This window comes from Salvelinus alpinus, chromosome 4, assembly GCF_045679555.1.
Source record: "Salvelinus alpinus chromosome 4, SLU_Salpinus.1, whole genome shotgun sequence".
Classification (NCBI taxonomy): domain Eukaryota; kingdom Metazoa; phylum Chordata; class Actinopteri; order Salmoniformes; family Salmonidae; genus Salvelinus; species Salvelinus alpinus.
In genome coordinates this window covers 30169418-30194120 of record NC_092089.1, presented here as the reverse complement: position 1 = coordinate 30194120, position 24703 = coordinate 30169418, and the positions used below count along the sequence as shown (strand labels likewise).

Here is a 24703-nt window from a genome sequence, read left to right as displayed (position 1 = left end):
CTCTCTCTTCCTCTCTTCCTCTCTTTCTGTTTCTTTCTCTATCTCTCTCTTTGTCATTGTGTCCTTTAGCTGTCTTCCAACAGGCTTGCACCAGCACCCCACCCTTACTGTTTCTCTCTCTTGTTTGCTCTCCTTTTCCCTCCCTCTTTCTCTTTCCTCTCCCTGTCCTCTCTCTGACCCACTAATGCTAATGAACTATGCAGCTCTGAAACACATTACATTTCCATACCTCTACTTCCTTGTCAACAAGGGCACAATGCTGTCAATTATTAGAAAATAGCAATTGTGTAATACATTAACAGAACTCTATCATAGGTCTAACCGGGATTCTTTTGGAGAAATATTTCTTTAAAATATTTTTGATTATATTAAAATCTTTACCTGTAAATTACCTAGATCTTTTCTGATAGATGACATAATAAATGACCAATCTGATCTGATAACAATGTGTTTATAACCATGTTTTCATCCCAGCAGGTCCCTGTGAACCTGGGCTATAAGAAGTCAGACACCCTTCCGGAGAAACCAAGGCACCCTGACCCACCTGATGCCCACAGCAAACTACTCTCACCTGCCCAAATGGACCAGGCAACCCCCTCTGACCCCACAGCTTCATCCCCCCATTCCCCCCCTCCCTCATCACCCCATTCCCCCTTGGTAAAGGACCCTAGCGGTGAGGCAGGTGTTAAGGGTGAGGGACGTATGCTGAATGGGGGAGTACCTACAGTCACCTGCCATCCTACCAGACTCACAAAGGTCAAAGGTCACAAACAGAACTGTTCTTCCTCAGCCGCCCCCACTAACGTGAACTCAACAACAAGACCTCCAGCCTCCAGCCCCCATCAGGCTGACCTTGCAGCCCAGGACAGGACTACAGGCTTCAGCTGCCCTCCTACACCGCCAACATCCACACCCCTACTTCCAGACCAGAGAGGAGCCCCAGTGGCTGATGGGAGACTGAGTCCTGCTGCCTCCCTCACCAGCCTGAGCAAGGGACCATTACTACCGTCCTCTGTGGGAAATGAGAGAGGGAAGGAGGAGAAAGCCAAGAAGAAGAAAGAGAGAGATGACAAAGCGAGGGGTGAGAAAGGGAAGGGTAAGCGAGGGGAGAAGGGGAGAGGGAAGGAGGACAGAGGGAGGAATGAGAGTCCAAAGATGGACAGAGATGAGAGAGGGAAGGAGGGAACTGGGATGGATGAGAGCGGGAGGGATATGACGGGGAAGGAGGAGAGAAATGGGGACGAGGACAAGGAAAGAGAGAAGCCCAGAGACTTGAGGATGAATAAATCGCCCTCTTCTACAAAGTGTCAGATGTTGTCTGATGTTCAAAGCAGGAAGACGGGTACACCCAGCCCAGACCTGACCAGCGGAACAGGGGAATCAGATGATACTGGTGCCCCCTCAAGACCCACCGTCTCTCCCTCCAACCCATCCACTGCCTCCTCTCCCCTCACCTCCCTCCCTCCTCCCCCTCTCTCTCTCCACTCTTCCTCTCCTCCTACCTCCCCCCGAGAGCAGGACAGCCGTCCGCTGAAGAAGCGTAAGACCCGACGGCCAAGCTGGACCAGGCTGGTGAACCGGGCACAGAGACTGGCAGAGAACCCAGGTGGCCCCCAAGATGCCCCCTTAGTTGCCCCACAGACCCCCACTACCCCCCAGACATCCCCCACTACCCCCCAGACACCCGCAACTACCAACTCACCCAACCTTTGGTCAGCTGAGTCATGCCTAGCCCCTTCCGTTCCCCCACCCTCCAGTCTGTCCTCCCTCTCCCCCTCTACCTCCACCCCTGTGAGACCCAGACCAGCAGGGCGACCCCCATCCCCCACCCAGTCTCACATGTTGACCTCTGACCCTAGCCCTTCACCTGGACCTGACCGTTCAGTCTCTCAGGCCAGAAAAAGGGGTCGCCCCAAATCCCTAACCTCGAGCTTGGACGAACCCCAACCCAGACACTCCCCCAAACCTACCCGAGCTGAGATGCTCCCTCATGGGCATGATGAGACTCCGGACCCCCATGTGCTCAACCCATTGCTGGATCACAGTCCCACCCTCACCAATCCCTCTAGCCCCAACCCCACGCCCAGGAAACGAGGTCGCCCCAAACGGCTGCCCCCCTCCCCCCTCCTCCCCAAACAGACTCTCCAGGACCAGAACAGGGGTGCACTGACCCCCTCTGGAGGTGATGAGGGGGGTAAAGACTTCCCCTCTGAAAAGGGGAACAGGAAGCTGAGGATGAGGAGCATCATCGGAGAGATGAAGAGGAGGAAGAAGAGGAGGCTACTCAGGGAAATGCTTTCTGGGTGTGGAGGGGGGAAGGAGGGGAGAGGAAGAGAGGGAGGTAGAGAGAACGCTCGTGGGTGTGCAGGAGGGGTGTGTGGGTCGGCCACAGCACCCTCCCTGTCCTCCTCCTTTGGGGGTAAACTAGGTCCCCAGATCAACGTGAGTAAGAGGGGGACCATCTACATGGGGAAGAGGAGAGGACGCAAACCCAAAGCTCCAGCTATCTCTAACCCTGCCTCTCAGTCCACACTGTTCACCAGTCTCTCTAGTCCCTCTCTCTTCTCCTCTCCCCAGCCCCAGCCCCATCCTCTCCTCTCTCACCCATTCCCCTCCCCATCTCTCACCCACTCCAGTGGAGCCCAGAGCCCTTACAGTGATGGAGGCTGCACAGAACCAGCTCCCTCCCTCTTCCTCCCCCACACCTTCTCCCTCCCCTCACCCTCCTCCTCCTGCGCATCGCCACGTCCTCTCTCCTCCTCCTTCTCCTCCTCCTCATCCCTCTCTCCCTCCCTTAAGAGGAGTTCTCCAGGTCAGGGACGACATCCCCTCTTCCACCATCCCTCCAGCAGACTCTCTTCTCCTCCTCTTCCTCACCCTCTTTACCCCCATCTGCCTGTCTTCCCCACACACCTGAAAGAGACCACACACTCACCTATCAGTAAATCACACAGCAAGGAGATGTTGCCTAGTGACAGTGTGATTGGAATGGACCACAACACTATCTCAGAGCGGGGGGAGAGGAGGGGCCGAGGGAGAGGGGGGGTAACCATGGGAATGACCTCAGATGTCACTAGGTCAGTGTTCCGGACAGGTTTAGGGGTCAACCTGAAGGGTCAGAGACAACTCTCGCCCTCCATGTTACTAGAACACCCCCCCCCTGTACCCTCACCCATCAGAGTATCAGCCTCACCCCCCTCTCCCCCCTCTGCCTCCCCCAGACACACACCTCCTTCTGACTTAGTGGAACCCAGAGACAGGCACAGGCGGAGGGGGTATGAATGTCCCTATACCTGCCCCCCCTGCCCCTGCCTAGGGCACAACCAGCGCTCCCACCTGGCCCTCTGCCCCTGCCTAGGGCACAACACACACAAGAGACAGAAACACAAACGCAAGAGGAAGTACCAGCACCTGCTCATGCATGCGCACGACCCAGACTTCCTCTCTGAACTGGACGATCTCATTGGGCAGTTCAGCGAGGTCCGCATCGGGCGCCACCGTGATTGGGCCAGAGCTGGATTGGGGCAGGATCTCGATGAGAGTGGGGGGAAAAGACGCCACTCTTCCTTATTGTCATCGCAAAATTTCCGCTCAAACGTTTACAGAATCAACTTGAGTGGATACTACTCGCCTCACCCCCTGTCTTACCCCCCTCACCCCTCCCTCTCCCCGCTCCACCCCCACCCCTGCCACGGCCTGCCTTATGGCAGCAGCAAGCCAGAGCAGAGGTTGAGGTGTGGCTGTCCCACCAAGCCCTGTGAGTCCCTAGACCAGGGTGACTGTGGCCAGGGGCGGAGGTGTGCCTTACAGGGTATCACAGGGCACCTCCACCCCTCCTCTCTCAGTACCCCCTTGTCCTCTTCCACCACCCCAATGCCTCTGGGTTTTGGCTACTACAGAGGCTATCCTCTGACCATGGCCCATTACCCAAACCCACACCCCTCCTTTCCCCTGCCTCCCCCTCACCCCTACGCCCCCCACCACCCCCACCTCCAACCCCCTCACCTCCTCCTCAACCCAGCCCGGTTCCACAGGAGGAGGAGCAGGCAGCTGAGGGAGGCTGGGTTGGGTGGAGGTGGAGGTGAGGACGTGGGGGTTAGGGGTGAGGGAAAGAGGGCCGAGGTCCGTTCCTGTCCAGCAGGGTCCATCCCTGGTCGGTCCTGTGTCTATGGGGGGAGTGAACACAAGCTCAGACACAAACATCGTCACAGACAGCGTGATCGTGACGGAAAGGAAGAAGAGGACGAGAGAGTTGCAGGGTCACAGCTAAGGTCAGAGTTCACCACAGGGTCAGGAGGAAGTAGAAAGACTGGAGGACAAGGGAGTGCTGGGTTGATGGAGTCTCCATGGCAACATAGGCACAGCAAATACCCCTCTTCTTTCTTCTCTGCTTCTGCTAAACCAGCCTCTTCATCATCATCATCATCAGAGAGGCTCAAACACACACCCCTCACCTGTCTAGGCTCCTCTCACCTGTCCTCGTTTGGGGAGGGCTGGGGGGTCCGGCAGAACCCCTGGCTGAGGAGAGGGGGGCTGGGGGCAGGATACAGACCCCCCGATCCCACCTGGGGCACTCTGACAGAAGGGCAGAGGATGACCGCTGTGGGGGGGTCAGAGAGAGAGGCGGGGGAGAGACACACACCCTGTCACAGCACCTTCACCCCCCCGACACACACCAACCTCTTCACCTCCTCTGCCACCAGTGGGAGGGGCATGAGGAGCGGAAGAGACAATTGGAGACCAGGGAGTCAAGACGGGTCACTGAGGAGTGAGAAGCCATCACAGACAGAGAGGAGAGGCACAGGTGAGACTGGGGAATGTTGTGAGTGAGTGAGTGAGTGAGTGAGTGAGTGAGTGAGTGAGTGAGTGAGTGAGTGAGTGAGTGAGTGAGTGAGTGAGTGAGTGAGTGAGTGAGTGAGTGAGTGAGTGAGTGAGTGAGTGAGTGAGTGAGTGAGTGAGTGAGTGGGAGAGAGAGAGAGAGAGAGAGGGGGGGGGGGGGGATTTAGAAACACCTTTCCTTCCTGGTGTATGAAGATGGATAGAATGACAGAACGAGAGGAAGATGTAAACCTTTCCAGTGTAAGGAAGGAGGGATGATAAAGAGAGAAAGGGAGAGATGGATGGATAGAGTACCTTCCCAGCGTAGTGGATGGCGAAGTCGGCCTCTTGTCGTATTTGTCGTGGTTTGAAGAGAGAGAGAGAGAGAATTATTGAAGCCAGGCACCCAGGCTAGACATACTACAGTGACAGCAGGTTTTCACATAGCAGAGACAGTAGTAAGGTTGGTAGACTGTCCTTCTCTCAGGTGTATGTAATCAGTACATCAGACATTATATTGGGGAGGAAATTAGTCTCTGTTTTTTTTATTACCACAGCAAGTTAGAGACTTGAACAGAGAACCTGCATGACACATGAACTGTCACACATACACACACACGCAAGCACACATGATTTCCCCCTCATTTGTTGGTTCATTCTCACAGTCTGTTAATAACCCTTCCAGTCCGATCTGCCAGAGATCTTAGAAATGTCTCTGGTTGTGAAGTTGGCCGCCAGCTGTGCTGTTTGAGCCCTGGGCTATGAAGCTATGAGCAGAACACAGTCATTAGTTAACCACCAGTCTCTATGTATAGTCCTGTTCATGTGTCACTGTCTCAGCTGCTGCTTGTCTGCCTGCCTGCATGGCCAACATACTGTACACTGTCTGCCTGGCTGGCTGGTCAACATACTGTACTGTACACTGCCTGGCTGGCTGGCTGGCCAACATACGGTACTGTACACTGCCTGGCTGGCTGGCCAACATACTGTACTGTACACTGCCTGACTGGCTGGCTGGCTGGCCAACATACTATACTGTATACTGCCTGGCTGTCCAACATACGGTACTGTACACTGCCTGGCTGGCTGGCTGGCCAACATACAGTACTGTACACTGCCTGGCTGGCTGGCCAACATACGGTAGTGTACACTGCCTGGCTGGCTGGCTGGCCAACATACGGTACTGTACACTGCCTGGCTGGCTGGCTGGCCAACATACTGTACTGTACACTGCCTGGCTGGGCTGGCTGGCTGGATGGCTGGCCAACATACTGTACACTTCCTGACTGGCTGGCTGGTCAACATACTGTACTGTACACTGCCTGGCTGGCTGGCCAACATACTATGCTGTACACTGCCTGGCTGGCCAACATACGGTACTGTACACTGCCTGGCTGGCTGGCTGGCCAACATACGGTACTGTACACTGCCTGGCTGGCTGGCCAACATACGGTACTGTACAATGCCTGGCTGGCTGGCTGGCCAACATACTGTACTGTACACTGCCTGGCTGGCTGGCCAACATATGGTACTGTACACTGCCTGGCTGGCTGGCCAACATACGGTACTGTACAATGCCTGGCTGCCTGGCTGGCCAACATACTGTACTGTACACTGCCTGGCTGGCTGGCCAACATACTGTACTGTACACTGCCTGCCTGGCTGGCTGGCCAACATACGGTACTATACACTGCCTGGCTGGCTGGCTGGCCAACATACTGTACTGTACACTGCCTGGCTGGCTGGCCAACATACTGTGCTGTACACTGCCTGCCTGGCTGGCCAACATACGGTACTGTACACTGCCTGGCTGGCTGGCTGGCTGGCCAACATACTGTACTGTATACTGCCTGGCTGGCTGGCCAACATACTGTACTGTACACTGCCTGGCTGGCTGGCCAACATACTGTACTGTACACTGCCTGGCTGGCTGACCAACATACTGTACTGTACACTGCCTGGCTGGCTGACCAACATACGGTACTGTACACTGCCTGGCTGGCTGACCAACATACTGTACTGTACACTGCCTGGCTGGCTGACCAACATACGGTACTGTACACTGCCTGGCTGGCTGGCCAACATACTGTACTGTACACTGCCTGGCTGGCTGGCCAACATACTGTACTGTACACTGCCTGGCTGGCTGACCAACATACTGTACTGTACACTGGCTGGCTGGCTGGCCAACATACTATACTGTACACTCCCTGTCTGGCTGGCTGGCCAACATACGGTAGTGTACACTGCCTGGCTGGCTGGCTGGCCAACATACGGTACTGTACACTGCCTGGCTGGCTGGCTGGCCAACATACTGTACTGTACACTGCCTGGCTGGCTGGCTGGCTGGATGGCTGGCCAACATACTGTACACTTCCTGACTGGCTGGCTGGTCAACATACTGTACTGTACACTGCCTGGCTGGCTGGCCAACATACTATGCTGTACACTGCCTGGCTGGCCAACATACGGTACTGTACACTGCCTGGCTGGCTGGCTGGCCAACATACGGTACTGTACACTGCCTGGCTGGCTGGCCAACATACGGTACTGTACAATGCCTGGCTGGCTGGCTGGCCAACATACTGTACTGTACACTGCCTGGCTGGCTGGCCAACATATGGTACTGTACACTGCCTGGCTGGCTGGCCAACATACGGTACTGTACAATGCCTGGCTGCCTGGCTGGCCAACATACTGTACTGTACACTGCCTGGCTGGCTGGCCAACATACTGTACTGTACACTGCCTGCCTGGCTGGCTGGCCAACATACGGTACTATACACTGCCTGGCTGGCTGGCTGGCCAACATACTGTACTGTACACTGCCTGGCTGGCTGGCCAACATACTGTGCTGTACACTGCCTGCCTGGCTGGCCAACATACGGTACTGTACACTGCCTGGCTGGCTGGCTGGCTGGCCAACATACTGTACTGTACACTGCCTGGCTGGCTGGCCAACATACTGTACTGTACACTGCCTGGCTGGCTGGCCAACATACTGTACTGTACACTGCCTGGCTGGCTGACCAACATACTGTACTGTACACTGCCTGGCTGGCTGACCAACATACGGTACTGTACACTGCCTGGCTGGCTGGCCAACATACTGTACTGTACACTGCCTGGCTGGCTGGCCAACATACTGTACTGTACACTGCCTGGCTGGCTGACCAACATACTGTACTGTACACTGGCTGGCTGGCTGGCCAACATACTATACTGTACACTCCCTGTCTGGCTGGCTGGCCAACATACTGTACTGTACACTGCCTGGCTGGCTGGCTGGCCAACATACTGTACATTGCCTGACTGGCTGGCTGGTCAACATACTGTACTGTACACTGCCTGCCTGACTGGCTGGCTGGCTGGTTAACATACTGTACTGTACACTGCCTGCCTGGCTGGCTGGCTGGCTGGCTGGCCAACATACTATGCTGTACACTGCCTGGCTGGCCAACATACGGTACTGTACACTGCCTGGCTGGCTGGCTGGCCAACATACAGTACTGTACACTGCCTGGCTGGCCAACATACGGTACTGTACAATGTCTGCCTGGCTGGCTGGCCAACATACGGTACTATACACTGCCTGGCTGGCTGGCTGGCTGGCCAACATACTGTACTGTACACTGCCTGGCTGGCTGGCTGGCTAACATACTGTACTGTACACTGCCTGGTTGGCTGGCCAACATACTGTACTGTACACTGCCTGGTTGGCTGGCCAACATACTGTTCTGTACACTGCCTGGTTGGCTGGCCAACATACTGTTCTGTACACTGGCTGGCTGGCCAACATACTGTACTGTACACTGCCTGCCTGGCTGGCCAACATACTGTTCTGTACACTGCCTGGCTGACCAACATACTGTACTGTACACTGCCTGCCTGGCTGGCCAACATACTGTACTGTACACTGCCTGGCTGGCCAACATACTGTACTGTACACTGCCTGGCTGGCTGACCAACATACTGTACTGTACACTGCCTGGCTGGCTGACCAACGTACTGTACACTGCCTGGCTGGCTGACCAACATACTGTACTGTACACTGCCTGCCTGGCTGGCCAACATATGGTACTGTACACTGCCTGGCTGGCTGGCTGGCCAACATACAGTACTGTACACTGCCTGGCTGCCTGGCCAACATACGGTACTGTACAATGTCTGCCTGGCTGGCTGGCCAACATACGGTACTATACACTGCCTGGCTGGCTGGCTGGCCAACATACTGTACTGTACACTGCCTGGCTGGCTGGCTGGATGGCTGGATGGCTGGCCAACATACTGTACACTTCCTGACTGGCTGGCTGGTCAACATACTGTACTGTACACTGCCTGGCTGGCTGGCCAACATACTATGCTGTACACTGCCTGGCTGGCCAACATACGGTACTGTACACTGCCTGGCTGGCTGGCTGGCCAACATACGGTACTGTACACTGCCTGGCTGGCTGGCCAACATACGGTACTGTACAATGCCTGGCTGGCTGGCTGGCCAACATACTGTACTGTACACTGCCTGGCTGGCTGGCCAACATAAGGTACTGTACACTGCCTGGCTGGCTGGCCAACATACGGTACTGTACAATGCCTGGCTGCCTGGCTGGCCAACATACTGTACTGTACACTGCCTGGCTGGCTGGCCAACATACGGTACTGTACACTGCCTGGCTGGCTGGCCAACATACGGTACTATACACTGCCTGGCTGGCTGGCCAACATACTGTACTGTACACTGCCTGGCTGGCTGGCCAACATACTGTACTGTACACTGCCTGCCTGGCTGGCTGGCCAACATACGGTACTATACACTGCCTGGCTGGCTGGCCAACATACTGTACTGTACACTGCCTGGCTGGCTGGCCAACATACTGTACTGTACACTGCCTGGCTGGCTGACCAACATACTGTACTGTACACTGGCTGGCTGGCTGGCCAACATACTATACTGTACACTCCCTGTCTGGCTGGCTGGCCAACATACTGTACTGTACACTGCCTGGCTGGCTGGCTGGCCAACATACTGTACATTGCCTGACTGGCTGGCTGGTCAACATACTGTACTGTACACTGCCTGCCTGACTGGCTGGCTGGCTGGTTAACATACTGTACTGTACACTGCCTGCCTGGCTGGCTGGCTGGCTGGCCAACATACTATGCTGTACACTGCCTGGCTGGCCAACATACGGTACTGTACACTGCCTGGCTGGCTGGCTGGCCAACATACAGTACTGTACACTGCCTGGCTGGCCAACATACGGTACTGTACAATGTCTGCCTGGCTGGCTGGCCAACATACGGTACTATACACTGCCTGGCTGGCTGGCTGGCTGGCCAACATACTGTACTGTACACTGCCTGGCTGGCTGGCTGGCTAACATACTGTACTGTACACTGCCTGGTTGGCTGGCCAACATACTGTACTGTACACTGCCTGGTTGGCTGGCCAACATACTGTTCTGTACACTGCCTGGTTGGCTGGCCAACATACTGTTCTGTACACTGCCTGGCTGGCCAACATACTGTACTGTACACTGCCTGCCTGGCTGGCCAACATACTGTTCTGTACACTGCCTGGCTGACCAACATACTGTACTGTACACTGCCTGCCTGGCTGGCCAACATACTGTACTGTACACTGCCTGGCTGGCCAACATACTGTACTGTACACTGCCTGGCTGGCTGACCAACATACTGTACTGTACACTGCCTGGCTGGCTGACCAACGTACTGTACACTGCCTGGCTGGCTGACCAACATACTGTACTGTACACTGCCTGCCTGGCTGGCCAACATATGGTACTGTACACTGCCTGGCTGGCTGGCTGGCCAACATACAGTACTGTACACTGCCTGGCTGGCTGGCCAACATACGGTACTGTACAATGTCTGCCTGGCTGGCTGGCCAACATACGGTACTATACACTGCCTGGCTGGCTGGCTGGCCAACATACTGTACTGTACACTGCCTGGCTGGCTGGCTGGCTGGATGGCTGGCCAACATACTGTACACTTCCTGACTGGCTGCCTGGTCAACATACTGTACTGTACACTGCCTGGCTGGCTGGCTGGCCAACATACAGTACTGTACACTGCCTGGCTGGCTGGCCAACATACGGTACTGTACAATGTCTGCCTGGCTGGCTGGCCAACATACGGTACTATACACTGCCTGGCTGGCTGGCTGGCTGGCCAACATACTGTACTGTACACTGCCTGGCTGGCTGGCTGGCTGGCTAACATACTGTTCTGTACACTGCCTGGCTGACCAACATACTGTACTGTACACTGCCTGCCTGGCTGGCCAACATACTGTACTGTACACTGCCTGCCTGGCTGGCCAACATACTGTACTGTACACTGCCTGGCTGGCCAACATACTGTACTGTACACTGCCTGGCTGGCTGACCAACATACTGTACTGTGCACTGCCTGGCTGGCTGACCAACATACTGTACTGTACACTGCCTGCCTGGCTGGCCAACATACTGTACTGTACACTGCCTGCCTGGCTGGCCAACATACTGTACTGTACACTGCCTGGCTGGCCAACATACTGTACTGTACACTGCCTGGCTGGCTGACCAACATACTGTACTGTACACTGCCTGGCTGGCTGACCAACATACTGTACTGTACACTGCCTGGCTGGCCAACATACTGTACTGTACACTGCCTGGCTGGCTGGCTGGCTAACATACTGTACTGTACACTGCCTGGTTGGCTGGCCAACATACTGTTCTGTACACTGCCTGGCTGACCAACATACTGTACTGTACACTGCCTGCCTGGCTGGCCAACATACTGTACTGTACACTGCCTGGCTGGCTAGCCAACATACTGTACTGTACACTGCCTGGCTGACCAACATACTGTACTGTACACTGCCTGCCTGGCTGGCCAACATACTGTACTTTACACTGCCTGGCTGGCTAGCCAACATACTGTACTGTACACTGCCTGGCTGGCTGGCCAACATACGGTACTGTACACTGCCTGGCTGGCTGGCTGGCCAACATACTGTACTGTACACTGCCTGGCTGGCTGGCTGGCTGGCCAACATACAGTACTGTACACTGCCTGGCTGGCTGGCTGGCCAACATACGGTACTGTACACTGCCTGGCTGGCTGGCTGACCAACATACAGTACTGTACACTGCCTGGCTGGCTGGCTGGCTGGCCAACATACAGTACTGTACACTGCCTGGCTGGCTGGCTGGCCAACATACTGTACTGTACACTGCCTGCCTGGCTGGGTGGCCAACATACTGTACTGTACACTGCCTGGCTGGCTGGCCAACATACGGTACTGTACACTGCCTGCCTGGCTGGCTGGCCAACATACGGTACTGTACACTGCCTGGCTGGCTGGCTTGCCAACATACGGTACTGTACACTGCCTGCCTGGCTGGCTGGCCAACATACGGTACTGTACACTGCCTGGCTGACTGGCTGACCAACATACGGTACTGTACACTGCCTGCCTGGCTGGCTGGCCAACATAGGGTACTGTACACTGCCTGGCTGGCTGGCTGACCAACATACGGTACTGTACACTGCCTGCCTGGCTGGCTGGCCAACATACGGTACTGTACACTGCCTGGCTGACTGGCTGACCAACATACGGTACTGTACACTGCCTGGCTTGCTGGCTGACCAACATTCGGTACTGTACACTGCCTGCCTGGCTGGCTGGCCAACATACTGTACACTGCCTGCCTGGCTGGCTGGCCAACATACGGTACTGTACACTGCCTGGCTGACTGGCTGACCAACATACGGTACTGTACACTGCCTGCCTGGCTGGCTGGCCAACATAGGGTACTGTACACTGCCTGGCTGGCTGGCTGACCAACATACGGTACTGTACACTGCCTGCCTGGCTGGCTGGCCAACATACGGTACTGTACACTGCCTGGCTGACTGGCTGACCAACATACGGTACTGTACACTGCCTGGCTTGCTGGCTGACCAACATTCGGTACTGTACACTGCCTGCCTGGCTGGCTGGCCAACATACTGTACACTGCCTGCCTGGCTGGCTGGCCAACATACGGTACTGTACACTGCCTGCCTGGCTGGCTGGCTGGCCAACATACAGTAAGTGTAATACTATAAAGCTAGGTGTTATTTTAGATTCTGAACTCCATTTTGAATCACACATTAGGAATGTGACCAAAATAGCTTTTTGCCTCCTGAGGAACATTGCCAAGGTGCGTCCGTTTCTCTCTCAGGCTGATACAGAGAGACTCATCTATGATTTTATTACAAACAGGCTTGACTACTGTAATGCTCTCATGTCTGGTCTACCCAAGAAAGCCATTGGTCAACTGCAAAACATACAGAATGCTGCAGCACGGGTACTAACCAAGACCAGACTGAGAGAACACATTACACCGGTTTTAAGGTCTCTGCACTGCGAGTTTTAGAATTCATTTAAAGATTATTCTATTGGTTTTTAAAACAATCCACGATTGTGCACCCCAATGCATGTCAATTAAGTTATGTACCCAGTAGGTCCTCTGGCACTGGCCTTTAACTATCCCAAAGCCTAGGACCAAGAGGCATGGAGAGGCAGCCTTTAGTTATTATGCCCCCTGCCTCTGGAATAGCCTGCCAGAGAACCTGAGGGGGGCCGAAACTGTGGACATATTTAAAATAGATCTTAAAACACCTTTGCTTTTCCTTAGGGTGCTTTTTAGTCATTCAGGTTTTATTGTTATTCTTTAGTTTTTTATCCTTTTATGTTTGTGGTGTAGTAAATATTTTATTTTCATATGTTTTATTTTTTATGTGAAGCACATTGCGTTGCATTCAATGTCTGAAATGTGCTGTGTAAATAAAGCTTCATTTAATTTGACTTGCTGTACTTTGCCTGGCTGGCTGGCCAACATATTGTACAGTACACTGGCTGGCTGGCCACTGCCTGGCTGGCTGGCCAACATATTGTACAGTACACTGGCTGGCTGGCCACTGCCTGGCTGGCTGGCTGGCTGGCTGGCTGGCTGGCCAACATACTGTACTGTACACTGCCTGGCTGGCCAACATACTGTACTGTACACTGCCTGGCTGGCTGGCCAACATACTGTACTGTACACTGCCTGGCTGGCTGGCCAACATACTGTACTGTACACTGCCTGGCTGGCTGGCCAACATACTGTACTGTACACTGCCTGGCTGGCTGGCCAACATACTGTACTGTACACTGCCTGCCTGGCTGGCCAACATATAATACTGTACACTGCCTGGCTGGCTGGCCAACATATAATACTGTACACTGCCTGGCTGGCTGGCTGGCCAACATATAATACTGTACACTGCCTGCCTGTCTGGCTGAGTGGCTGGCCAACATACTTTACTATACACTGCCTGGCTGGCTGACCAACCTATAATACTGTACACTGCCTGCCTGGCTGGCTGGCCAACATACTGTACAGTACACTGGCTGGCTGGCCACTGCCTGGCTGGCTGGCCAACATACTGTACAGTACACTGGCTGGCTGGCCACTGCCTGGCTGGCCAACATACTGAACTGTACACTGCCTGGCTGGCCAACATACTGTACAGGCCACTGCCTGGCTGGCTGGCTGGCCAACGTACTGTACTGTACACTGCCTGGCTGGCCAACATACTGTACTGTACACTGCCTGGCTGGCTGGCCAACATACTGTACTGTACACTGCCTGGCTGGCTGGCCAACATACTGTACTGTACACTGCCTGCCTGGCTGGCCAACATATAATACTGTACACTGCCTGGCTGGCTGGCTGGCCAACATATAATACTGTACACTGCCTGCCTGTCTGGCTGAGTGGCTGGCCAACATACTTTACTATACACTGCCTGGCTGGCTGACCAACCTATAATACTGTACACTGCCTGCCTGGCTGGCTGGCCAACATACTGTACAGTACACTGGCTGGCTGGCCACTGCCTGGCTGGCTGGCCAACATACTGTACAGTACACTGCCTGGCTGGCCAACATACTGTACAGTACACTGGCTGGCTGGCCGCTGGCTGGCCAACATACTGTACAGTACACTGGCTGGCTGGCCACTGCCTGGCTGGCTGGCCAACATATGGTACTGTACACTGCCTGGCTGGCTGGCCAACATACTGTACTGTACACTGCCTGGCTGAGTGGCTGGCCAACATACTTTACTGTACACTGCCTGGCTGGCTGGCTGGCCAACATACTTTACTATACACTGCCTGGCTGGCTGGCTGGCCAACATACTTTACTGTACACTGCCTGGCTGAGTGGCTGGCCAACATACTGTACTGTACACTGCCTGGCTGGCTGGCTGGCCAACATACTGTACAGTACACTGCCTGGCTGTCTGGCCAACAATACAGTACACTGCCTACCTGCCTGGCTGGCTGGTCAACATACTATACTGTACACTGCCTGGCTGGCTGGCCAACATACTGTACTCTACACTGCCTGGCTGGCTAACATACTGTCCTGTACACTGGCTGGCTGGCCAACATACAGTCCTGTTCACTGGCTGGCTGGCTGGCCAACATACTGTCCTGTATACTGGCTGGCTGGCTGGCCAACATACAGTCCTGTACACTGGCCGGTTGGCTGGCCAACATACTGTCCTGTACACTGGCTGGCTGGCTGGCCAACATACTGTCCTGTACACTGGCTGGCTGGAAAAACCCTAGAAGGAAAGGCTGCTCAGTCAGTGTTAATGTTGGGGAATTTTGGAAAGATGGGAAGAAAGGAGATACTTGAGGAGAAGTGATGGATAGAGGGATGGCGGGGGACTGATAGTGAGGGAGGGCAGAGGGAGGGAGGTAGAGAGTTGTTTTTGAGAGGGGAGGAGGGAGGATGGATTTGTTTGGCAGTCGCACATCATCTAACCAGACACATATGTGACTGAGCACACACACACACAGCCCACACACACATTCTAATGTATAATTTGTGTGTGTGGGTGTTTGCGTGTGTGTGGGTGTTTTCGCCCGCGCGTGTGTGTATACGTGTGTGTATACGTGTGTGTATACGTGTGTGTGTGTATACGTGTGTGTGTATACGTGTGTGTGTGTGTGTGTGTGTGTGTGTGTGTGTGTGTGTGTGTGTGTGTGTGTGTGTGTGTGTGTGTGTGTGTGTGTGTGTGTGTGTGTGTGTGTGTGTGTGTGTATACCAGAGGGGGCTTGTGGGAGGAGATATAGGTGAACGGGCTCTTTGTAATGCCTGGAATGGAATCAGTAGAATGGTGCCAAACACATCAAATACATGAAAAGATTGACTCTGTTCCAATGATTCTATTCCAGCCACTACAATGAGCCCGTCCTCCTAAAGCTCACTCCACCAGCCTCCTCTGGTGCATACCGTGCGTGTGTGTGTGTGTGTGTGTGTGTGCTTGACTGCTTGTTGTGATTCCCAGAAGGGGAGTATATGATTTGAGGGGAATACCAGGCAGCAGTGCAAAGGAAGTGTAGAGTCACCCCATCCCAGGGACACACTGAGACAGACTGCTGCTGTTTCAGTTACTGATACATATACACCTCTCCTCTCTCTCTCTTCCCCTCTCTTTATTTCCCAATCATTCCATTTCTCTTCCCTCTGTCTCCCACCTCTCTCTCATCTCTCTCTCTCGCTCCCTGTCCTCGCTCCAATGACTTCTCTCTGGACTCAAGACCCACACTATGACCTGAGCAGAAGGCAACTGAAGTGGCTGAGAACCGGTCAAAGTTTTGGGGCTAAGAGAGGGCCTGGAAGACCCAGGAAGAAACCTCTAGCCTCCCCTTTGGTCTCCCCCTTCCTCTGTCCTACAAGCCAACCAAACCCTCCAACTGAGACAGACGTCCAGAACAGAGACAGAAACAGAGGGGGAGGAGATTCAGTACAAGAGGTGATTGAAGCTGTGATTCAGAGCCAGAGGAGGAGAAGACGGAAGAGGAGGCGCATTGAGAAAGAGGAGGTCGAGCATCCATCCTGTCTCCAAAGGTAAGCCGTCACAACTCACCCTTATCCCAACTGACTCAGCGAGTGCCCTCGCAGATGGTCGCAAAGTTTAACGCAACAACATTTCACTCCCACAGCGATCAAAACGTTACTGAGAAAGTCTAGAAAATGCATGCTATTTTACATACCCTGCAACTAGCTGCTAGATATGCACTGAAGACTTAATACCTCACACAGACAAAGTATATTAACACATGGTTGACAGCACTGTGTGCTAAGCCAGTGCCCTTTCTCTCTCTTTTTCTTTCTCTCTATCCTATCTCTCGCTCTCTCACTATTCCTTCCTCTTAGTTCTGGTGAAGGTGAGCCAGTCACCCACACCCCCTCCATATGCACAGGCCAATCAGAGCTAACCCAAACTCCATCCCTAACCCCGGCCAGCCAATCAGATAAGGGAGCTGACCAGTTGCCTAGGAAGAGGTTTCAGAGGGCGGGACTCTACTCAGATGACTACAAAACTACAGAGTGAGTTATCATGCACCCGTTCATACAAACTAACTTCACATACTCTGAATTGATTTCACAAATGGTGTGTATTCTATTCATTTCATTGTGTAAATGTGTCTCTTCCCCAGTCCCTCCTCTCAGAACCAGCTGAACAGAGAGAGACTGGAATATACACCAGGAGAACAAGACTACAGCCTCCTGCCTGCTCCCATACATGTTGGTGAGGGAGTTTTATTTATTTTTTAAATGATTTCACCTTTATTTAACCAGGTAGGCCAGTTGAGAACAAGTTCTCATTTACAACTGCGACCTGGCCAAGATAAAGCAAAGCAGTGCAACACAAACAACAACACAGAGTTACACATGGAATAAACAAGCATACAGTCAATAACACAATAGAAAAAAAAGTCTATATACATTGCGTGCAAATGGCGTAAGGAGGTAAGGCAATAAATAGGCCATAGTAGCGAAGTAATTACAATTTAGAAAATTAACACTGGAGTGATAGATGTGCAGATGATGATGTGCAAGTAGAAATACTGGTGTGCAAAAGAGCAAAAAAAGTACATTTAAAACAATATGGGGATGAGGTAGGTTGTTAGATGGGCTGTGTACAGCTGCAGCGATCAGTAAGCTACTCAGATAGCTGATGTTTAAAGTTAGTGAGGGAGATATAAGTCTCCAACTTCAGCGATTTTTGCAATTCGTTCCAGTCATTGGCAGCAGAGAACAGGAAGGAAAGGCGGCCAAAGGGGGTGTTGGCTTTGGGGATGACCAGTGAGAAAAACTTGCTGGAGCGCGTGCTACGGGTGGGTGTTGTTAGGGTGACCAGTGAGCTGAGATAAGGCGGAGCTTTACCTAGCAGACTTATAGATGACCTGAAGCCAGTGGGTCTGGCGACGAATATGTAGCGAGGGCCAGCCGAGGAGAGCATACAGGTCGCAGTGGTGGGTGGTATATGGGGCTTTGGTGACAAAACGGATGGCACTGTGATAGACTGCATCCAGTTTGCTGAGTAGTGTTGGAGGCTATTTTGTAGATGACATCGCCGAAGTCGAGGATCGGTAGGATAGTCCGTTTTACGAGGGTATGTTTGGCAGCATGAGTGAAGGAGGCTTTGTTGCGAAATAGGAAGCCGATTCTGGATTTAATTTTGGATTGGAGATGCTTAATGTGAGTCTGGAAGGAGAGTTTACAGTCTAACCAGACACCTAGGTATTTGTAGTTGTCCACATATTCTAGGTCAAAACCGTCCAGATTAGTGATGCTGGTCAGACGGGCGGGTGTGGGCAGCGATCGGCGATGCAGTGAAGTGCATGCATTTAGTTTTACTAGCGTTTAAGAGCAGTTGGAGGCCACGGAAGGAGTGTTGTATGGCATTGAGGCTCGTTTGGGGGTTTGTTAACACTGTGTCCAAAGAAGGGCCAGATGTATACAGAATGGTGTCGTCTGCGTAGAGGTGGATCAAGGAATCACCCGCAGCAACAGCGTCATCGTTGATATATACAGAGAAAAGAGTCGGCCCGAGAATTGAACCCTTGTGGTACCCCCATAGAGACTGCCAGAGGTCCGGACAACAGGCCCTCCGATTTGACACTCTGAACTCTATCTGAGAAGTAGTTGGTGAAACAGGCAAGGCAGTCATTTGAGAAACCAAGGCTGTTGAATCTGCCGATAAGAATGTGGTGATTGACAGAGTCGAAAGCCTTGGCCAGGTCGACGAATACAGCTGCCCAGTACTGTTTTTTATCGATGGCGGTTATGATATCGTTTAGTACCTTGAGCGTGGCTGAGGTGCACCCATGACCAGCTCGGAAACTGGATGGCACAGCGGAGAAGGTACGGTGGGATTCGAAATGGTCAGTGATCTGTTTGTTAACTTGGCTTTCGAAGACTTTTGAAAGGCAGGGCAGGATGGATATAGGTCTGTAACAGTTTGGGTCTAGAGTGTCACCCCCTTTGAAGAGGGGGATGACCGCGGCAGCTTTCCAATCTTTAGGAATCTCGGACGATACGAAAGAGAGGTTGAACAGACTGGTAATAGGGGTTGCAACAATGGCGGCAGATCATTTTAGAAAGAGAGGGTCCAGATTGTCTATCCCAGCTGATTTATACGGGTCCAGGTTTTGCAGCTCTTTCAGAACATCTGCTATCTGGATTTGGGTAAAGGAGAAGCTGGGGAGGCTTGGGCAAGTAGCTGCAGGGCAAGTAGCTGCAGGGGGTGCGGAGCTGTTGGCCGGAGTTGGGGTAGCTAGGAGGAAAGCATGGCCAGCTGTAGAGAAATGCTTATTGAAATTATCGATTATCGAGGATTTGTCAGTGGTGACAGTGTTTCCTAGCCTCAGTGCAGTGGGCAGCTGGGAGGAGGTGCTCTTATTCTCCATGGACTTTACAGTGTCCCAAAACTTTTTGGAGTTAGAGCTACAGGATGCAAATTTCTGTTGGAAAAATCTAGCCTTTGCTTTCCTAACTGACTGCGTGTATTGGTTTGTGACTTCCCTGAAAAGTTGCATATCGCGGGGACATTTCGATGCTAGTGCAGTCTGCCACAGGATGTTTTTGTTCTGGTCAAGGGCAGTCAGGTCTGGAGTGAACCAAAGGCTACATCTGTTCTTAGTTCTACATTTTTTGAAAGGGGCATGCTTATTTAAGATGGTGAGGAAATTACTTTTAAAGAACGACCAGGCATCCTCTACTGACGGGATGAGGTCACTATCCTTCCAGGATACCCGGGCCAGGTCGATTAGAAAGGCCTGCTCGCAGAAGTGTTTTAGGGAGCGTTTGACAGTGATGAGGGGTGGTCGTTTGACCGCGGACCCAGTACGCAAGCAGGGAATGAGGCAGTGATCGCTGTGATCCTGATTGAAAACAGCAGAGGTGTATTTGGAGGGCAAGTTGGTCAGGATAATATCTATGAGGGTGCCCATGTTTTCGGATTTAGGGTTGTACCTGGTGGTTTCTTTGATAATTTGTGTGAGATTGATGGCATCTAGCTTAGATTGTAGGACTGCCGGGGTGTTAAGCATATCCCAGTTTAGGTCACCTAACAGAACGGTGTGTGTGTGTGTGTGTGTGTGTGTGTGTGTGTGTGTGTGTGTGTGTGTGTGTGTGTGTGTCAGGTTTTTAACACCCCCCTTTCTCTCACAGGGAAGTACCTAAGAATGAGACGTATTGACTTTCAGTTGCCCTTTGACGTCATGTGGCTCTTCAGGCACAACCAGGTGTGTAACACACACACATTGCACAAACACACACACACAGAATAAACTCACTCACTTGAATGACCATGTCTCTGTGTGTTCCAGCTCCACAAAGAGCCAGATGTTCCTCTGACCAGAGAGATCTCATCCTGTGAGTACCCTAAAGTCACAGCTGGCTCCTGTATGTGCATACCGTACACAACCTTTATACTGTAGTGTGTACATCAATACTTGACTTCAACATGACTTACCACCCTACTTGGTTGAGGGGGGGGGGGACATCCCACTGTTGCAGTGACACGTTGAAAGTGTTCAGTCTGTGTGGAGGGGTCCATACCTCATTATCTCTCTGTCTGTCTTTGTTTTCCTCCCAGACCAACCAAAAGAGAAGAGCCTATCCAGTCACCAGACAGGGGTGTCCCTCCCTCCCTCTCCCCAAGAGGAGTGTTCCAGTCACCAGACAGGGGTGTCCCTCCCTCCCTCTCCCCAGGAGGAGTGTTCCAGTCACCAGACAGGGGTGTCCCTCCCTCCCTCTCCCCAGGAGGAGGGTTCCAGTCCCAGTAGGAAGCTGTTTCCCTACCTGGACATGGAGCCTATGACCACCAGTGACGGGTAAAGACAGAAGACAACCTGCCATGTTAATACACATGGAGGTGCAGACTAGTAGTTCCTGTGCATTTCTCAAAATAATGATCTTATTTATGTATTTGTTTGATTGTCAGGGTGTTCGTCCTGAAGCACCACGTGTTCCTTTTGAGGAACTGGGAGAGGGTCAGAGACAGACAGATACGCCTGAGGAGGGGGAGAGAGGAGGAACGAGAGAAAGATGGAGGAGGAGTTTCCAGCTATGTAGCTACTGGGGACAACAACAGCCACATCATGTCAGGTCCATGAAGCAAGTGTGTGTGTTAGTTTAAGTTTTTGTAGGTGTGTGTGTGTGTGCCTGTGTGTCAGTGTGTTTTATTTTAAATGTGTTCATTGTCTTTCAGTAGTATTGTACTGAGTGTATGTTTATATGGACATAGATGTGTGTGTGTTCATCTCAGTGCTCAGTTTAGCTCTCTGTTTTACAGTATTTATTGAGCCATATCATGTTCAGCATTACACACACAGCAGTTTTCCAACCACAGAATAAGTGCTTTCCCATTTCTGTCATGTCTTCACTGCCGTCCAAGAACATCCAGCTAGGTTCAGCTTTCCCCATAAACTATCAACCAAAATGTATTTCCAGCAAACAGTCTCCAGCAAAGAACAGACACTCATAAGGGAATTTTAAGGACATCTACTGAATATATATATATATATACACACACACACACACACACACACACACACACACACACACACACACACACACATACACACATACACATACACATGGGCACATACACGTACGCTCATGCGCATACACGCACGCGTACATGCATAACATGACTATAAATGTACACATGTAAATGTTCTTTCCCCTCCCTCTAGGTCGACAAATGGCGGGGAAGAAGAAGGTTGTGTGGACTAGTGAGCCCCTTCGTGATCCCCAGTGCCCCCATAACCCCCTCAGCACCACGCCCCATGTGAGTGCTCTCCTCTGAGTACTCGACTCTGTACTGTAACTGTAAAGATATTCACTCATTAGTGTCTCCCATGAGGGCTGTCTTGAAGTATTCATATGGAGTTCTTTGTCTGTGTCACTAATTGTTATAACTAACTCCTAATGTCGCATCTACCCCACCACAGCTCACTGAGAACAGACAAGAGGAGAAGAAACAGGTGGAGGAGGAGGGCTGGAGGGAGGTCAGGAAGGAGCGACTGAACAACATACTCTTGAAGCTGCGGCAGACATGATTGGTGAGAGAGGACAAGGAAGGAAGGAGGGGGGAAATCTCAGCTCAGTCTCTCTTCTTCTTCCAAGTAGCTCAGTTCAGCTAACTTTGCACTAGTGTTGGGGGGAAAAGCTTCCCTGAAATGATTTGTTATAAAGATGATTTTGGGCTTTGTTTCTGAGAGGAATGAGGGTGTTGTTGTTTACTGTACCATTGAGAATGATTGAGAATGATTGACAGACGGTCAGCAGACCAGTGACAGTCTGATTTAATAGTCAGAGAGGGCGGAAGGGATGGATGGAGACCATAGAGTCTTAAGGCTGGATTAAATTCGTATTGTGGAAGATCCGCGTTATAGCTCGATTTAAATGTAAAGGAAATGTTCCCGTGTTCTCGCTGACTACATTCACGGTAAACGCTGCATGTCGGCTCAATCTGAAATTACCATGACAATATAATTTTTTACAATTTTACCCCCTTTTTTGTGATATCCAATTGCGATGCAATTACGATCTTGTCTCATCGCTGTAACTACCCAATGGGCTCGGACATGTGAAGGTCGAGTCATGCGTCCTCCAAAACGTGACCCAAGCCGCGCTTCTTAACACCTGCTTGCTTAACCCGGAATGTGTCGGAGGAAACACCGGCCAACTGACGACTGTCAGCTTGCAGGTGCCTGGCCTGCCACAAGGAGTCGCTAGAGCGCGATGAGACAAGTAAAGCCCCCCCCCGAGCCAAACCTTTCACTAACCCGGACAACCCTGGGCCAATTGTGCGCCGCCCTATGGGACTCCCGGTCACAGCCGGTTGTGACACAGCCTGGGATCGAACCCCAGGCTGTAGTGACACCGCAACACTGCGATGCAGTGCCATAGACCGCTGCCATACACCGCTGCCATAGACCGCTGCACCACTTGGGAGGCCTACCTCTAAATTTTTATGCAGATCTTCTGCGATACTTCCGCGATACACAGCCCTTCGGGTTTGATTCAATCCCTGATGCTGAAGTTCGGCGCTATAGCGTGATTCAGGTGTAAAAGTGATTTTCAATTGAGCCGACATATGCAGTTTTTACCGTGAATTCAGTCTCCGCTAACGCGGGAACATTGCCTTTAATGTTCTCTTCAGCTCTACGTATTGAATCGAGCCTTTAATGTAAAAGTGCCATGTTGTAAATAAACTGACGCCTAAGTGAGTTCAATCTCCAAAAGCAATACGTCCTGTAAGGATTTCAGTACAATAACTTTAATATCACTACCAGTACCAGCTAGAGACCCTTCTATGTATCAAACCAAGTAGTTTTTATTGCCTTAGTGAATATGATCATTTCAAGATCGTTATATTGTACCAATGATAATGCAGTAACATTGACCTAAGTAATGTAATGAATCAATTTCATAATTGATAGTTATTATCTAAGCGTTAAAGTTAATAGTTAAAGGCCTTCATTTTGCTACAAAGTGTTAAATATTGCTATGATTGTATATGACTTTCTTTTCTTCACCTGTTTACTTTTTCTGACTGATGGAATGTTCTCTTTTTATTTGGTCAGACAATCAGGAAAATTAATTGAATCTGAGATTTGTAACCATTCACTTGTACAGTTCTCTTTGGTGCAGTTTCTAGTTTGACTTTGAACACTAAGTTGAATGTTTTATAGTTGACCTGTGTATTTGCTTCACTCACTATTGCCAATGGGGGATTAGGAATATTATAGCATTCATCAATATAGTGAAGGGTTATTTATGTAGTTTGCATGAAATGTAACTTTGGGCTGGATTCAATCCGTATCGCGGAAGATCGCATTAAAGTGTAAAGGTAATTTCCGATTAAGCCGACATATGCAGTGTTTATCGTGAATGCAGTCTCCACGAACGCGGGAACATTGCCTTTAAATTTAAAAGGAGCTATAACGCAGATCTCCCGTGATACTTCTGCGATGCGGTGAGAATCCAGCCCTTTGTTGTACAATTTAAATTGCTGCTTATAACCTGTCTTTGGAGAAAATACCACAGTTCATCTGACAGAATGTAATTTCAAACATTGACCTTATTATCAATAACAATAAAATTGCGTTTTTGTTTACAAAGCATTGTGGACTTGTTATATTCTAAACCACTTAACCCTTCATACTATCACAGGCCCATGAATATCGCTGCTCCTCCATCCTTATGAAGACGCTGCATAACTGGTGGGATATTCATTACACGTAATGGAGCGACTGCTAAATAACCAAAATGTAAATGTGTGATATACAGCACCATCTGTTGGTGTAAAGCTGAATGACTCCAATGGCCAGGTGATACAGCGTTTTCCTCCATCTCGACCCTCATCTGAGGACGTGACCTCAAGAGGACGGACAGGCAGGACTGAGGCCCTTCTCTCCTCCTTACCTTCAGCAAATCACTGATCTGTATGTGATTATATAGGCTATGTGT

The 24703-nt window shown here is 51.6% G+C and overlaps 1 protein-coding gene across 4 annotated transcripts in view; it reads left to right on the top strand.

The window, feature by feature from the left end:
• The window catches only part of LOC139573272 (histone-lysine N-methyltransferase ASH1L-like), a 35026-nt gene extending 10672 nt beyond the window's left edge, over positions 1-24354 (top strand). Inside the window, exons 3-12 of one of the 4 annotated variants that reach the window (XR_011674572.1) lie at positions 475-4804; positions 16471-16780; positions 17090-17263; positions 17374-17465; positions 20393-20466; positions 20551-20596; positions 20820-21057; positions 21168-21340; positions 21922-22016; positions 22180-22222. Coding sequence is in view for 2 of the 4 variants with exons in the window: in XM_071396540.1 (XP_071252641.1) it covers positions 475-4804; positions 16471-16780; positions 17090-17263; positions 17374-17465; positions 20393-20466; positions 20551-20596; positions 20820-21057; positions 21168-21331; positions 21922-22016; positions 22180-22287 (5631 nt within the window). In the remaining 2 variants the exon portion in view is untranslated. Of the gene's footprint in view, positions 1-474; positions 4805-16470; positions 16781-17003; positions 17264-17373; positions 17466-20392; positions 20467-20550; positions 20597-20819; positions 21058-21167; positions 21345-21921; positions 22017-22179 lie in introns of those variants that run through there. The other 3 variants (XR_011674571.1, XM_071396540.1, XM_071396541.1) reach the window with 3 other exon arrangements.
• Positions 24355-24703: the final 349 nt, after the last annotated feature.